Source organism: Pecten maximus, chromosome 12 (assembly GCF_902652985.1).
Source record: "Pecten maximus chromosome 12, xPecMax1.1, whole genome shotgun sequence".
In the NCBI taxonomy this organism is placed as follows: Eukaryota; Metazoa; Mollusca; class Bivalvia; order Pectinida; family Pectinidae; genus Pecten; species Pecten maximus.
Genome location: NC_047026.1, coordinates 15511688 through 15529104, shown reverse-complemented (window position 1 = coordinate 15529104; position 17417 = coordinate 15511688). Strand labels below are relative to the sequence as shown.

General features: G+C 35.9%; 1 protein-coding gene across 2 annotated transcripts in view; it reads left to right on the top strand.

The window, feature by feature from the left end:
• LOC117339430 (aryl hydrocarbon receptor-like) overlaps positions 1-14284 on the top strand; it is a 35507-nt gene extending 21223 nt beyond the window's left edge. For both annotated transcript variants that reach the window (XM_033901003.1, XM_033901002.1), the window contains exons 7-12: positions 728-820; positions 3224-3328; positions 4073-4266; positions 4692-4798; positions 6365-6506; positions 11081-14284. In XM_033901003.1, the coding sequence (XP_033756894.1) occupies positions 728-820; positions 3224-3328; positions 4073-4266; positions 4692-4798; positions 6365-6506; positions 11081-12416 (1977 nt within the window). In that variant the 3' untranslated portion in view covers positions 12417-14284. The remainder of the gene's footprint in view (positions 1-727; positions 821-3223; positions 3329-4072; positions 4267-4691; positions 4799-6364; positions 6507-11080) is intronic.
• Positions 14285-17417: the final 3133 nt, after the last annotated feature.

Here is a 17417-nt window from a genome sequence, read left to right as displayed (position 1 = left end):
AGAGGCGTCATACGTCACACTACGTCACAACATGTAAGTGTAAGAGGGGTCTAACACTACACTACGTCACAACATGTAAGTTTAAGAGGCGTCTGACATTACACTACGTCACAACATGTAAGTGTAAGAGGCGTCATACGTCACACAACGTCACAACATGTAAGTTTAAGAGGGGTCTAACACTACACTACGTCACAACATGTAAGTTTAAGAGGCGTCTGACATTACACTACGTCACTACATGTAAGTGTAAGAGGCGTCACACGTCACACTACGTCACTACATGTAAGTGTAAGAGGCGTCTGACATTACACTACGTCACAACATGTAAGTGTAAGAGGCGTCATACGTCACACTACGTCACAACATGTAAGTGTAAGAGGCGTCATATGTCACACTACGTCACAACATGTAAGTTTAAGAGGGGTCCAACATTACAATACGTCACTACATGTAAGTTTAAGAGGGGTCCAACATTACAATACGTCACTACATGTAAGTGTAAGAGGCGTCTAACATTACACTTCTTCAATGCATGTTAGTGGTTTTTTCTCGGAAGTCGTGTTTGATCAGGTATATAGGGAATGAAGCCTGCGAAATATAGTTGCTCATTGTCTGACTATTTGATATATGATACTAATGGAGGTCGGTTCCTGTGCTTCGGTTGCCATTATGGTTTAATACTCTGCTATGACTATTGAGCTAATTAGTCACTTTTTTTTCTAAGGTCGACCTTCTGCACAGATGTATTTACGGAGTTATACATCCCGACGACCATTTTGATCTGAAATTGGTCTTTGAGCAGCCGTCAGTCCCTGGGGTAAGATGATGAATTGACAGGACAGTTTGTTTCTCAGCGTTATTGATCTTGTGACTATATTACAGGCTATTGTCCTATAAGGGTTGTCAATAATTAACGTCCAAATAACGATATAGCAAACACATGTATTGATAGTGTCGTAAAAGATAAATACAATATAGTAACTCTTTAGTTACGAGAAGGTAGCTCGTTAGTTACGAGATGGTCAGTCGTTAGTTACGAGAGGGTCAGTCGTTAGTTACGAGAAGGTAGCTCGTTAGTTACGAGAGGGTCAGTCGTTAGTTACGATAGGGTAAGTCGTTAGTTACGAGAGGGTCAGTCGTTAGTTACGAGAGCGTAAGTCGTTAGTTACGAGAGGGTAAGTCGTTAGTTACGAGAGGGTCAGTCGTTAGTTACGAGAGGGTAAGTCGTTAGTTACGAGAGGGTAAGTTATTAGTTACGAGAAGGTAGCTAGTTAGTTTCGAGAGGGTCAGTCGTTAGTTACGAGAGGGTCAGTCGTTAGTTACGAGAAGGTAGCTCGTTAGTTACGAGAGGGTAAGTCGTTAGTTACGAGAGGATAAGTTATTAGTTACGAGAAGGTAGCTCGTTAGTTACGAGAGGGTAAGTTATTAGTTACGAGAAGGTAGCTCGTTAGTTACGAGAGGGTAAGTCGTTAGTAACAAGATGGTAAATCGTTAGTTACGAGAGGGTCAGTCGTTAGTTACGAGAGAATAATTCGTAATTACAAAATAGCGACTCGCAATATTGACATGACGGAAGTCATATAACGAGAATAATTAAGCCTCGTTGGGTCATTATCGTCAGAAATTCCCGAAGATATCATTTTCAGCCATGTCAAAATTGCATAAGAACATTTATTTTATGAAATGCTACGATATTGATACTCTTGTATTTCCTGTATCGATCCCTCAAATATCTGGGGGTAGTTCTTTGACTCACTACATGAACAATTGAATAACTGATTAACCTAATTTCAATATTCAGGATGACAAATGAAATATGTTTTGGTAACAACATTCTCTTACAAATCATCAAGAACGTGAACATGTTGATATAAAATACAAGCTCATCAGCTGAAAGTGTTCAATTCGCACGATAAAGTACCCTATGTACCTCAAACGTTGAGGTTACATTTTTATCTATGAAATAATAAAACAAATATCAACTTATTAAAAACCCATTTGTATATTACTTCTTTTGACCAATCTTTCTATTCGTCACATTGATGTTTAGATTCAGATCAAAAACGACGCGAAAGTAGAATAAGTGGTTATTTCGCTGCATTTTACGATGCAGTTCTTTATATAAAATAATCATTTAAAAAAGTAATGAAAGCAAAACTTATCAGGTACTGTTACCACAGAAAACGCTGGGATTGCATTGATCAGCCCATTTAAAATGGCGTTGTCAAGCGTAACGTCATAAGGATGCGTTGTCACAGATTATGCTTAAGTGAAATAGTACTATACAGTTTACAGTATTCAGTATTTAGTATATCATATACTATATACTGTATACTGTATACTATATACTGTATACTATATACTATATACTGTATACCATATACTGTATACTATATACTGTATACTATATACTATATACTGTATACCATATACTGTATACTATATACTGTATACTATATACCATAAACTATATACTATATACTGTATACTATATACTATATACTATATATTATATACTATATACTATATACTGTATACTGTATACTGTATACTATATACTGTATACTGTATACTATATACTGTATACTGTATACTATATACTGTATACTATATACTATATACTGTATACTATATACTGTATACTATATACTATATACTGTATACTGTATACTATATACTATATACTGTATACTGTATACTATATACTGTATACTGTATACTGTATACTATATACTGTATAGTGTATACTGTATACTATATACCATATAATGTATACTTTATACTGTATACTGTATACTGTATACTATATACCATATACCATATACTATATACTGTTTACTATATACTGTATACTGTATACTATATACTATATACTATATACTGTATACTATATACCATATACCATATACTATATACTATATACTGTATACTATATACTATATACTGTATACTATATACTGTATACTGTATACTGTATACTGTATACTATATACTATATACTGTATACTGTATACTGTATACTATATACTATATACTATATACTGTATACTATATACTATATACTGTATACTATATACTATATACTATATACTGTATACTATATACCATATACTGTATACTATATACTATATACTATATACTGTATACCATATGCCATATACCATACTGGATATGATGATGATAACAAGTGCTAATTTCTGTTGCTATGTTACTATTTCAGGACTCCGGGTGTCATCAACAAAGGGGAGACAACCAAGAAACAGCTAGGCCAACATCATTTATTTGCAGAATGAAATGCTTCAATGGGACAGCAGCAGGCTATCTGGTAAGTAATTGTAAAAGTTTACGATTTATATACATATACATGTATATATAACACATTTCTTAATGAGAGTATAAATGTTACTCTCTTACAATACTGAGATGTATCCATTATCACCATAATTTTTCTTCAGACATATCGACCCATAGTTGTATTCGGAGTTGTTGCTGCCCTCTCCGTACTTTTAACCGTCATATTGCCTCGTAGTTAATCATTAAACGCTACTGTCCCAGCAGTAATTAACTTTATATTGGATATATAAAACAGCTATTTTTTACTTCCATTATCTGTGCATCAGACATATTGACCAGGTATTTCCAGAGTTATTGCCCCTTATGTGTTTTTTATTAGTATAACGTATTATAAAAAAAATACTTCATTAAGACAACGTTTTCCCTCGGCGCTTGACACGAGTTAACTACAATGTATTCATTCTCGGCTTACAGTAGATAGTGCACGACGAGACACGGTATGTTTTGTATAATTAGGTAAATGAAATATTTACTATCGCACGCTTACAAAATAAACAAAAACACTTGTGATATCATCAGATTGACGTACCCAGTAAATTGAGTTGAGGTTATTCCACAGTGCCAACATGTGCAGACCCTGAACAGGGTTTTGTCTAGCTAGGTCCTAAAGGTGACATTTCCAAAAAGTTTGTATTATCAATAACAATGCATTGATTATAAAAACAATTAGTATATTTGGTATTTATATATGAGCTGTACTTGTTATATATTTTAGAAAATACACTGCGTTGGAAAAGTTGACAATTTTCCTGAACTCGCATCAAAGTCAACAGGAAGTTTTCTACAAGTCATTCGACTCTACTGTCAGCCGTTCATGCTAACCGGAAATGACATCAACGATGACCTCAAGCAGAACGTATTCTGGAGTAAACACGATATGGATCTTAAGATAAACGAACTCGATAAAAAGTAAGTGATAATTTACAAAATGATTTTTTTATATGTGATACCAGAGCATTGCATATAGTCAAAATTATTGAATCTTATACATTGTATACGCTGTGCTTTCATGGTTTTCTACCAGAAAGACTGCGTTTTACTCTCGACACTGAATGAAAAAAATGTGCTTTGTAATTAGTTTGGATGAAAAGTTGGGGGGGGGGGGGGGGGGGGGGGGGGGAATAAAAAGAAAAAAGAAAAACAACAACAAATACGGGCACTCTGCTTGTCCAGATTCAGGGCAAAACGATTTTTCTAATTTTGTAGTAAAGGCAATAATCGTATAGCACGAAACGGTGTCTTTTGATATGAACATGTTCATGTATTGATTCCTGTATTTTACACTTAAATTTGTATCAAATAATCAAAAGAAATTAAAATAATATACATTTTAGAGCGGCGGCCATGACTGGATATGACGTAGACGAGTTGGATGGCCGTTCTATTTATGATTTTGTCCATCCAGAAGATGTCGCTGCATTCGCATCTTGTCACAAATCACGTGAGTAATAAATGTAATCGAGAGCAAAATAAAAGTTTTGGTCTGTTGTCAATCACCATATCACCACTCACTCAGATGACAAATGCCATTAACTAATCAGAGAAATTGTCGGTTTGATTTCATTCATCGGCGCTATAGATATACAATGTAGTTCCGGTCCGCTAAAGAGAGTAAGGGGGTAGGTTCATCTGAACACGACCCTGATCACAGTACCCCAGGAAGTTCAGGCGTGGCGCACTTTAAAAGAACGTCTTAACTCACTGTTGTTAACGTCATATTAAGTCTAAGACTTTTACTTAAATATATGCTTTTAATTGGATCGGAAACCTATCCAACTTTTCTGTGCAACTTGTTATAATGATGTTTCAAGTAAACTTGACATCAGATTTTCTTTTATGTGGAAACCTTTAAATGGACATGTTATACAATTAACTAATAAGCGAACTTGAAAGCTGTACAAAACCTTAGTAGGGAACTCGAGTTTTCACGATGTGTTAACGGTGATACCTTGAGCCCTGGTATTGCCAGTGGTTAATGTTTCTGCTTTTTACTTGAAACAGATACTTCCTGACATCAACAACAAATAGGTCCTCAAAATAAGGTCCTTACAATAAATAAGATGTATTGACTGTACGCCTATCTACAATATAGCTGTCAAGATGAACCTAAATAAGTTTATGAATACAATGTTTACTAGGCTCGATCGATATTGAATGAAAGAATTCTGTTTGACAGGAGTCAGACAAAGTCATTGATAAAAAAACATATATTGTCATTTCAGCATTAATTTTCCTGCATAAGTCACAACAACCGCCTGGTGTAAAGATGATTGGTAAAAATGTCTTTTATCCTGGTAATCGATAATGCTGCCAACTTTGTTATATTCAGAAGTTGCTCATATATGTATCGAGATATAAAATGGGGGAGCTGACAACAAGAATGAATACTGCCAGTAAAGATACAATATATTAAAGTATACTTTCTTTTGTTCAGCATTATCACAAGGGGACAAACAGGAACACACCATAGCCTTCCAAAACACATACTCACTCACCACACACATGCGCGCAGGTAGAACGTTAAATGATTTTATAATTGTTTGAGGATATATGTCCTCGCTACATCCGCGATGATATAAAGGTGGTTTCAACAGTTGAACTTTAAGGGTCTCGTTGATGTGTCATAAAACTAAAACGTCATCACGGGACAAAATAGTCCCTAACAATCGATGGCGTCCGACAACTAGCTCCTTTTAGTGAAATGGTATGTCTGTCAGTAACAGTTCATTAGAAAACAATTTACACATTTTGTAAAAAAGTGTAATCTGTCATCACATTAGTGAATGTATGTGAGGCGGTTAACATTGTCTTCTGTCTCAAGATAAACGCTGGGAGGAGGTAATTACAGGGGATGTAGTAATATAGTACGGAATCAGAGAAGAACGCCTTACGTACGATAGTTCGTAGTAGATCAACGTGTAGTGTTTTTAAAAGCCATCGCTATGTCGCACGCGTGCTGTAAAATGTGAGTAAAATTGGTTTACATATACTTTATTTTTCTTTACAGTTGTGGAGAGCACAGAAGTTCAAACCTCCTACTTCCGGTTTATAACAAAAGACAATGACTTGATCTGGCTGCACTCACGAGGAAAGGTCATCAGTAAGAATTCCAAGAAGTTCTCTGTAGTCTTTACCCATTGTCCCGTCAGGTAAGGGACATACACTATTCAGTCATTTTAATGAATTATTAAAATCCAAATTAAATATGGGGGAGTGTTACTTTGTGAGTAAAATGTTAGAAATGAAATAGTTATCTATATGAACAAAATTTGCCAATTAAGCTGTTTCTTGTAACTCGACTTCACGTTTAAGGAAATATTGTAATTTTTTAAAAGATCGTCCCATTTGCAGGCAGGAATTAAAATCGTATCGGCTAATTTATTTTGAGATCTTATAATTTCTTTCTTCTTTTCACAACAATTTTCTTCTTTCTATTGTCTCCCTTGACTCTGACCGCTGTATGCTAAAATCTATAAAATGGTAGTTGCTGCTTTTGCTGAACGCTTGAGATTTTGAGACGACTGGTTCGCTCGTTGTCAGTATACTAGTGTGACCGGGTGAGTTTTCCCGTTGGGTGTCATCGGCAGTGAGTATGCTTCAGTGAGGTAGCACTATAAAGTCGAAATCAGTCTCGCTTTATCACAAGGATACAAACATTACACACCCTCCATTTGTCACACAGGGAAGGCCGTCTTTAAATGACCATAGCTGTTGATAGGACTTTAAACAACAGAAAACCAAAACCAATTGTTCTATCGAAATGTTTTAGACATGATTACTTCATAAAGGGTTCGGTATAAATTGAACAAGACGTTTAATACAAGAGACTCGCACAGGTATGATGTGATTTTAGTTCACAGGACTTAAAATGAACAAATAACGAATATGTACTATTCAATTAAGTTATTTTATTTAGGAGACTAAGGAAATAAGTTTAGTCGCGGAAAAAGTAGGTAACAAAACTGAATGGAAAATCCTTACTACAAATTTGTTTACAAATATTCTACGCTCGTTCAGACAGCCCTTCCCATGTCACTACCTTTTGTCAATGGTAATCCGACTAGGATATAACGCCATTAATTCCAAGCAGACTTGGATCATTCCCTAAATATCTTAATACCTCAGACACATCGATACTAAGGAGATTTAGGTGAAGAATGAATAATCACTACCAGAGAGTCTGTTTTTCTTGATCCTGTTGTCAAAACAAATTAAGGACGTTTTCCTATTATCACTATTTTCGTGTCACGACAAAATCCAAAAGTAGCATTGGATTGAGAATTATCGAGGAAATATCCTGAAATGACACGATTTGTAATCAATATCTATATAGTTGTCATGGGTGCCCAAATATCTTGCTGTTGTTGAGTTTTGAAATTTTAATCAGAAACGATGCTTGCTGCTGAGTTAGTTCTTTAAGCATAATGTGTAGGCGTATGGCTATTGATTAAAATGTTTGTATCGATCGGCTGTCACATTGCAAGGGAATTGTACACTGCATTTGTTGATAAGCTGTCGTAGAATTTTGTTTTACTCATGCTGTACTCATGCATTTGTACTTCTTAGTCATTTGAAGATAACACTATTACACAATATTGTGTATATTAAAGAAGTGTTCAGTTATCTGATGGTTAACTGTTCATAGAATTGTAAATGAAGCTAGTGGCTTGCGTGATTAACATTTTGCTTTGTTATAGTTACCGGTTTAAAGGTATCACTGTAATAATCAACAATAATTTATATCTATATAATACACTTCTCACTATTATGTTTACTCACCCCATTGGTATTCGGCCTGAAGATCATAGGATGCATGTTGTAGCAGGGAGTAATGACACTTTCGTTACATTCTGAAATTCATTCTCTTCTGATTGGAGGAAAAATAGCAAAAGTTTTCCGGTTTACAATAGCACTTGTCATTATCATATTTAACACTTTACTGTATCTGATGTAATATTTCACATTATTATATTGCTGTTAAAATATTATTTAAGGGTTAACTGTAATATTTTTTTTACGTTATTGAGCAATAACACAAAAAACTGGGGTGTACTCTGAATAAACCGCGAATTTAATCAACAACGATAAGAAAAAATTTCATTAAGTTTAACATGTTTATTTTGCTCCAGATATTTAAAAACACATCGATAAATACAAAATCCCGTGAACAACGATTACTCCGCTGACGTCACAGTTTTTTTTTTTTATGTTATGAGATGATAACATAATTTTTTGAGCCAATGAAAATGCTTGTTACAAGCAAAATTAAATTATTAGATTTTGTCGTATTAACATCTCAGACACTCCAATTAATCTCGAGCGTCTTAGGTTAAATGTACCCTGAATGATTTTGCAGCATGGTTACTTATTGCTAGATAAAGTTGCAAAAAAAAAAAACAAAAAAAAACTGAAGAAATTATGGGGAAAATTGTATCGTTTTCGAAATGTGCGCAATTTTGCGAAATGTACACCTGTACGCAGATGTCATTCACCCTACATATTGACTTATCTAGCAGTGACGTCACAAGTGTGTACTATCTGCCATATTATACATAATGATACCATATCACTATATTCTGATATAGGCTATGACATTTAACTATAGGTAATACCGTAGAGCTGGGTTGTAGGGTCAAATATCTTTATACGAACCAATGGGTTGATGATCGGGGAATTACTGGACAATTGTATGTACGTCAGGTTGTACTGCGAGCAAGACTTCATTGCGTAGACTTTGGAGAAAATTTGTGTATACAAAAACAAAGACAAATACCAATCAATTCATTTATACAAAATTGTTATGGGACAAGACTACATATCCCGGTCATCCGGAAATCAAGACCTATCCAAAGTCAAAAACACTTTTCATTTTCAATTTCCATTCCACAAATCCACTGGTTCTTCTGTTCCTGTCATTATGGGGTGTATTGAGGCCTTTCAGAGCCGGGGCAGCAGGTCACAAAAACGTCAAAATAAACATCGTTACATCTTTCGAATAATTGTTATTATTGAATGTAAATATCAATATTTAAGATATAAAAGAAGAAGAAGAATACACTTCCTATGTGTATCTGAAATGATATTTAAAAAATAAACCCGCATTATTTGATCTTCAAATGAGCAATTTAGGAAATGGAGTCACTGGTTATAACTTATAGTAAATTAATACGTTTTGCAAGACCTATAGCGACGACAACTCTCAGTGCTGATTGGCTATTGACGGACAGGTAAAAATAGTTAGTTTTGACGGCTGACACCTCGGGACAGAAAGGATTGTTTAGATTCGATAATTTTTAGTAATAAAGCTAATAAATTTGAAACTAAAATATCCAAAACCATGCAGGGTAAACTTTAAGCTAGCGATTAGTATCAGCTGAAATGACGTAAGTTAGAATTAGATTTTGAATGGAAGAGGCAGATCAGTCTAATCACATCCATGGAAATGTTCGGACGCAATGATGCAGCGCTTATAATTTCTTTTTTGAAAGTATTCATATACAATAGCTGACTTAAAATATGTTCTCGTTAAAAGGAAATGAAAGGAATAATTTAACAAGGCAATATATAAAATTTATTGATTCCTACGAGGCTGACTAATTCCATAAAGCGATATGTATTTGTACAAAGGATTAATCTCAAATCTGACGAACTTGCTATTGTTTACGTGTGTAAATATATCTGGTTTTCGTTTGATGTCTGGTCACCTGACCTATGTCTCGATGGAAGGAGAGTTGAAGCAGTAATCTTTCAGATACACACAATGGAAGTAAAATTCCGCTCTAATAACTAAAACAGGCAAGCAGAAAAGAACATTATTCAATATCCGTCATGCAAGCAAAGGAATTGTTGCACTTCAATATAGCTGATATTTGATCAAAAAGTGTCTGCGTAAATATTAAATCTGGTTTATAGGTCCGGGGGCGGAGTGTAAGAATACAATTTCTGTAGCAAATAACATGACTGTAATACAGACTTTTGTGGCAAATTGAATATCTTTCCCCGTTGCACAATAACTTTGAAATAAATATTTTCGTTTGCTATAGATGAAAAGTGTCGTTCAATTTTCTGCATCTTTTATAAAATTCATACAGCTTCCACCGTGCAATGATTGATTTAGGGTCATAAGGTTCAATGGAGCGATTTACGGAACACGAGCATGTACATGTACATGTCAATATTGAAACTCATTGGGCCGTTATACACATTTATTCATTAGATCGTAATTCCTTTGATAATCCTTTTAGTGATTAGATAATTACGAAACAATATATAATATTTAATACATATATAATGTTTTACGTATTCGGTTTTTATCATAAGCTGGCAGCACTTCATACTGTATAATTATATGTATAATTACGTCCGCACTTCGTAACGAATGCAGCTTCAGCTCATATTCAATGAACAAATATAAAGTCACCGGTTTTTATTGGACTTCGTAAATCAGTTGCAAGTGTAAGCAAATAAAATCCGTTGCTTACTCTTGTTGAAGAAACTTAGTCTTTATAAAATAACAAAAAATGTGAGTGCGAGTGAGTGGCAAGTGTAAGAAAGCAAAAACAGCTTAACCAAAATGTCCGTGTTCTAGCCAAATAGGTTATTCGGTTTGAAAACAACAATAAATAAGCCCCCCCCAAAAAAGTGCAGGCATTTTATCTTACTTAATAAATTGTTGTTTTTTTTTTTGTTTTTTTTTTTAATTTACATTTTCTCCATATTTCAGAGAGGAAGACAGCACGTTCTTGCAACAAGAGTCGACACTCCGGCAGCGATACGCTATAAACGATCTGCTACAATTGATCCAATATGGCTACTACACAAATACTACCCGAGCAAATACTGGGCGTAGTGACAGCCTCGGGAATCAAAAGACTAATGGCCAAATATGTACACCTCACATAGGCTTCACCGAGGATGCATCTTTGTCCTTCTATAGTGCGCTGGTCAGTTGTCCGTCCACTCTGCATGCCATGAACGACCGACATTCTCCTGTCCTGCCGTCCACTCATGTAGCACATAAAATCACTCAACGGGAGAAACAACTCCAGTTTCAGGAATTCAGAAGACGGCAAGAGTTTGACCAAGACCGCATGGTCGCAGGCAATCAACCGGCAGAATTTATCCCATATCTCTGGCAAATGCAACAACCCGCCAGTTTCGCTCACCAGCAACAACAACAGCAACAACAATCAGAAGAAAATCCCCACCATCAGCAGTACTCTATTCGTCCTCGTGCCGAAGTGAACACTTGTGAAGCAAAAAAGATAAAATCCGAGCCGGGATACAATGCACCATATCAACCATGTTCTTACAACTCATATCCTGTTTTTCAGTATCCTGGAACAAGCCCTGTAAACTGCGGACCTTGTGTGGCATACGAGCCCCCTGTTTGCTCACTTCCTTCATCTGACCACTTAGTATTTAATTTCCCACCGTCTCCACCTGTATCGCCAAGGAGGTTCTTACCAGATAGATATGCTATGTTTTCACCTCATCAACCAGCTTACTATCCCCCTCGGTTTCCTCCTCCCTCCCAACGTTTCATGTACAGCATCGACCATAGCTCATATCACTTTCCACCAGCTTACCACAATGTGATTAGTGCTACCAATAGCCAGCCGATTTCGTCGTTCGTGGCTGGTGCTGGCGCCGTTGCTAGTGTCGGAAAGAGTTCCGAATCAGTTCAAAATCATAATAGTGCTACTACTCGCATTCATACAAAACCACACGCTAATATCAGACTTTCCATGCACTGTGATTACTCCACGCCTAAATTACAAGGTACATTGGAATCAAACGACATCAAATTCAGTCCGTCCTCGTCTAAACACCATCTACATTCCGTGCCATCAAAAAGGCAACGACTGCAATCTCATCTCCAGCCGCAAGGAGCTTGTGGGTATATCAACCAAGTTGAAGGGGAGAGCATAGAATACGATATCGAGGCATCTATACATATGAAGATAGTGGACAATTCAGTACCAAAATGTACCGACACCAAACCAGAGGTTGACTTACCGTCGATTGGCAGTTTTCTAGATTATCTTAATGACGGATAGTGACATTTTGCCTTTTAAGCTTGAGTCTGTGAACTGTGTGAGCCTGGATCAGCTGAAAACTGGAGTTTCACTGTTTAGGTTTCAATTTTCTTTTATTGCGTTAAAATTTTGGGTAAAACCGCGTAAAAGTGAACCGTGGTAAAATCAGCATCTTTCGGACATGTTTGTTTTTCATTTTCAAGCATAGATTCTTGCTGTAAATCAACATGTATAATGGTACCAGATAGTGATACATTTATTTTGCCATGAAGATGTCAAGAAAGAAAGTGATTAATGTATGTTGCCATGTAGATGTCAAGAAAGAAAGTGATACGTGTATTTTGCCATGTATGCTTCAAGAAAGGTACTGATACATGTATTTTGCCATGTAGATTTCAAGAATAATTCATATCGGGTATTCGGAATAACATCAACGAACCCAGGGGATCTTGTGTGTTCTGATGGTCAATTAATTATGTCTCGTCTTATCAGTATGCTGCATGAAGTACTTGTAACTGTGGAATATCCATTGTATTGCGTCGTGCCTTTAATTTCGATCAGTGCCTTAAGCTACACCTGAACATATACAGCTGTCCGTTTACAGGAAATGTATATTAAAATTCTGCCAGTAACATATATAATATTTTTTGTTGGTTATTGTGTGTTTTACATGGTGTATTTCAGTACATTTTGATGAAATAAAGTGCTTCTATTTTCAATTTGCTTTCCCTCGATAACAATCTAACGTATACATATATCTTTATGAAGTCGTTATAGTGAACATTTGGTCTTTTGTTAGAAACAATGCGCGTTGTAAAAAAAAAGTAGAAGTGCAATATGCCGGAATGTTTTGTCAATTAAAAAATAATTGATATTTATTCTACGGAATACAAACTTTGTTTTCAGTTTTATCATTCGCTGGGTGTCAATAGTCATTATGTATTTGAGAAAAACACGATTATTTCTTGTAGTTAAAGCGATATATCTTCCTGATAGAATCAACATTTGTGGACAGTACGAATGATATTGACTCACGATAAGAAATTCATATATCTTTATGATAATAAGAAAAGAAAATAGATGATAGCCTAACAACTCCGAAACCAGCCGACCTAAAAAAAAAAAGAAGAACCTATCTAGTGACATCTTAATATACCTTAAAATCTCCAAAACGAGTCTACCTAAAAAAGGAAGCCTATCCTGAAAATAAGCCTACATTTTCCTAGGAACAAACTTTACTTGAAAATAGTCCTTGTTTGAAAATAAGTCCTTTCTGAAAAAAGATATAATGTTCAGTTTATATAGTGTCCGATAATGTCCAGAAGGTCTTATTCGAAATGATGACGTAAGCCCATTGTCAGTTCTATACCTCTGTCACTGCTCTATTGCACAAACTAATGTGGATACCACGTTTATCAACATTCCGTATATAAGCAATTCATACTTCACGGACCGTGTAAGTTCTGGTTTTGGCATTTTAATATCATATTGCACAAATAATAAATAAATTGGTCATAACAGGGCCTTCATTCCTATAGGAATAATAGTTTTCAATTATAAAAAAAATCAATTTGGGATTAAGCTACATTATGCTTTTTATATTAATACCTTGTATGTATTTTGTACAACGAATTGATGCAATGGAAACTCATGTGCTAATATCATAATAGCTAAAGGAAGATGTTCTTACTTTGACTGTTAAGATTTCTCTCTTGCAAAAATTATCGTTTAGTGCTAAAAGGTTTTTCCCTCACATTCTTAATCTTTCTTTATGTGTAATGATATCATTGTGTAATGATATCATCATTCGAGGGGCCGCGGTGGCCGAGTGGTTAAGGTGTCCCGACACTTTAACACTAGCCCTCCACATCTGGGTTGTGAGTTCGAAACCTACGTGGGGCAGTCGCCAGGTACTGACCGTAGGCCGGTGGTTTCTCCCCGGGTACTCCGGCTATCCTCCACCTTCAAAACCAGGCACGTCCTTAAATGACCCTGGCTGTTAATATGACGTTAAGCAAAAACAAACCAAACCAATCATCATTCGAATGTTTTAGATAAGACACAGGTCAGGAGCTTTGTCACTCTTCATTTGTTTATTCGTTCGAGTTGGTAGGTGTGGGATTTTTTTTAACTGAAATACTTAAAGATAAACAAGAGAATATAAGACTCTTTCATATGTGTATATGTAGGATAGGGATATTCCACCCGAGGGGTCACAAAATGTGGTGAAACCCGAGGCTTGCCGAGGGTTTTACCACATTTTGTGATCCCGAGGGTGGAATATCCCTATCCTACATACACACATAATGAAAGAGTCTTTTTCTCTCATATCATTACCGAATTTCTGGCGAAAGTGTCCCTCAGCCATCCATTTTCTTCAATTTTTTAATTTCTTTATTTGACGTTTTTACTAAATATACTTGTGATATTCGGAAAGATCATACCCTATTTTGACAAACAATGTTTGTACACAAATTTCATTCATTTTGTGGTTAAGTGATGAACGAATGAACAATTCGCCGATAAAAATTACCGTAACTTGACCGACTTTTACGTGGCCGTGATCAAATTGTCAACATCCGAGAAAAAGAAGTTCTATCAACAATACTGAAAGCCAACGCTGAAATGAGTTTCCCAACTTCACATATAATTTGATTTGCACCTCGACATATTCAATCATTTCACAGAACACACTGTACTTTTAAATGTCAAGTCAATTTTTTTTTTATAAAATACTACGTCACGGCATGACGTCACGACTGTCATTGGAATTCCATTCATAGTTCAAGGATATTTAGAGTGATGTCGATCTCGATCGCCATGACGCGGCGATGTTTCGTGGCTGGTAATTTTAAATTCACTGTGATTTTGGCAACTTCGTGTGTGAACCAGCGAACAGTGACTCTATACGAGTATTCGATCTTTTCTGTGACATAGGATTATATGTGTTTAACCGGTTGTCTTGATGGAATGACGAAGGTAGGTCAGTCGATAGGCTAACGATGATCATATTGAAAGGCTAGGATGGCAGTTAGTTTTCATGGTTACTCTACAGTCTACACAAATATAGACTCTGAGTTACAATTAAAATAAATATGTTGATATGAACATCGAGGGGTGTCATTTTTATCGAATGTTCGTTCATTTAAGAGCCAATTCCCAACTTCCAAATACACAGGTTACTGAGTAGGCCTAACAGTTACTGACAGTACCGTAGCCTGAGTAGGAGAGTAAACAAATTCCAGGGCCCCCTGCTGACGCAAACGGAACCGTTTCATAGGTTCTGACGTTTGACATTTTATTTTTTATTTTTTTTTATGTATGGCTTTTATTTTACTTCCTGTCATTGCCCGGTGATTGTGTGTGTTTACATGTTTTTAATGACAAATGACAAATCTGTCGGGTAGGCAAGTCTGTATTGTACTGTAACTGTTACAACAGGCCTGTAGGCGTAGTCTGTTTTTTACAGTAACGGAGTTATATGTTCGCTCAGATGAAATATCTAATCGTTTAACCGTGTAGCCCTATTGATTTACTGCTGATATGATTATAAGACTCTTTCATATGTGTATATGTAGGATAGGGACATTCCACCCGAGGGGTCACAAAATGTGGTGAAACCCGAGGCTTGCCGAGGGTTTTACCACATTTTGTGATCCCGAGGGTGGAATATCCCTATCCTACATACACACATAATGAAAGAGTCTTTTTCTCTCATATCATTACCGAATTTCTATCGAAAGTGTCCCTCAGCCATCCATTTTCTTCAATTTTTTAATTTCTTTATTTGACGTTTTTACTAAATATACTTGTGATATTCTGAAAGATCATACCCTATTTTTAGCAAACAATGTTTGCACACAAATTTCATTCATTTTGTGGTTAAGTGATGAACGAATGAACAATTCGCCGATAAAAATTACCGTAACTCGACCGACTTTTACGTGGCCGTGATCAAATTGTCAACATCCGAGAAAAAGAAGTTCTATCAACAATACTGAAAGCCAACGCTGAAATGAGTTTCCCAACTTCACATATAATTTGATTTGCACCTCGACATATTTAATCATTTCACAGAACACACTGTACTTTTAAATGTCAAGTCAATTTTTTTTTTATAAAATACTACGTCACTGCATGACGTCACGACTGTCATTGGAATTCCATTCATAGTTCAATGAGAGTGATGTCGATCTCGATCGCCATGACGCGGCGATGTTTCGTGGCTGGTAATTTTAAATTCACTGTGATTTTGGCAACTTCGTGTGTGAACCAGCGAACAGTGACTCTATACGAGTATTCGATCTTTTCTGTGACATAGGATTATATGTGTTTAACCGGTTGTCTTGATGGAATGACGAAGGTAGGTCAGTCGATAGGCTAACGATGATCATATTGAAAGGTTAGGATGGCAGTTAGTTTTCATGGTTACTCTACACAAATATAGACTCTGAGTTACAATTGAAATAAATATTTTTTATATGAACATCGAGGGGTGTCATTTTTACCGAATGTTCTTTCATTTAAGAGCCAATTCCCAACTTCCAAATACACAGGTTACTGAGTAGGCCTAACAGTTACTGACAGTACCGTAGAGTAAACAAATTCCAGGGCCCCCTGCTGACGCAAACGGAACCATTTCATAGGTTGTGACGATTGACATTTTCTTTTTTATATTTTTTTATGTATGGCTTTTATTTTACTTCCTGTCATTGCCAGGTGATTGTGTGTGTTTACATGTTTTTAATGACAAATGACAAATCTGTCGGGTAGGCAAGTCTGTATTGTACTGTAACTGTTACAACAGGCCTGTAACGTTAGGCGTAGTCTAACTGTTTGTTACAGTAACGGAGTTATATGTTCGCTCAGATGAAATGTCTAATCGTTTAACCGTGTAGCCCTATTGATTTACTGCTGATATGATATATATTTATCTAAGAATGTATGTATTTTTATAGTTAAGTCCAACGTTTCAAAACCGACACCGACGATAAGGACTGTCGGATGTGAACACAAGCAGAC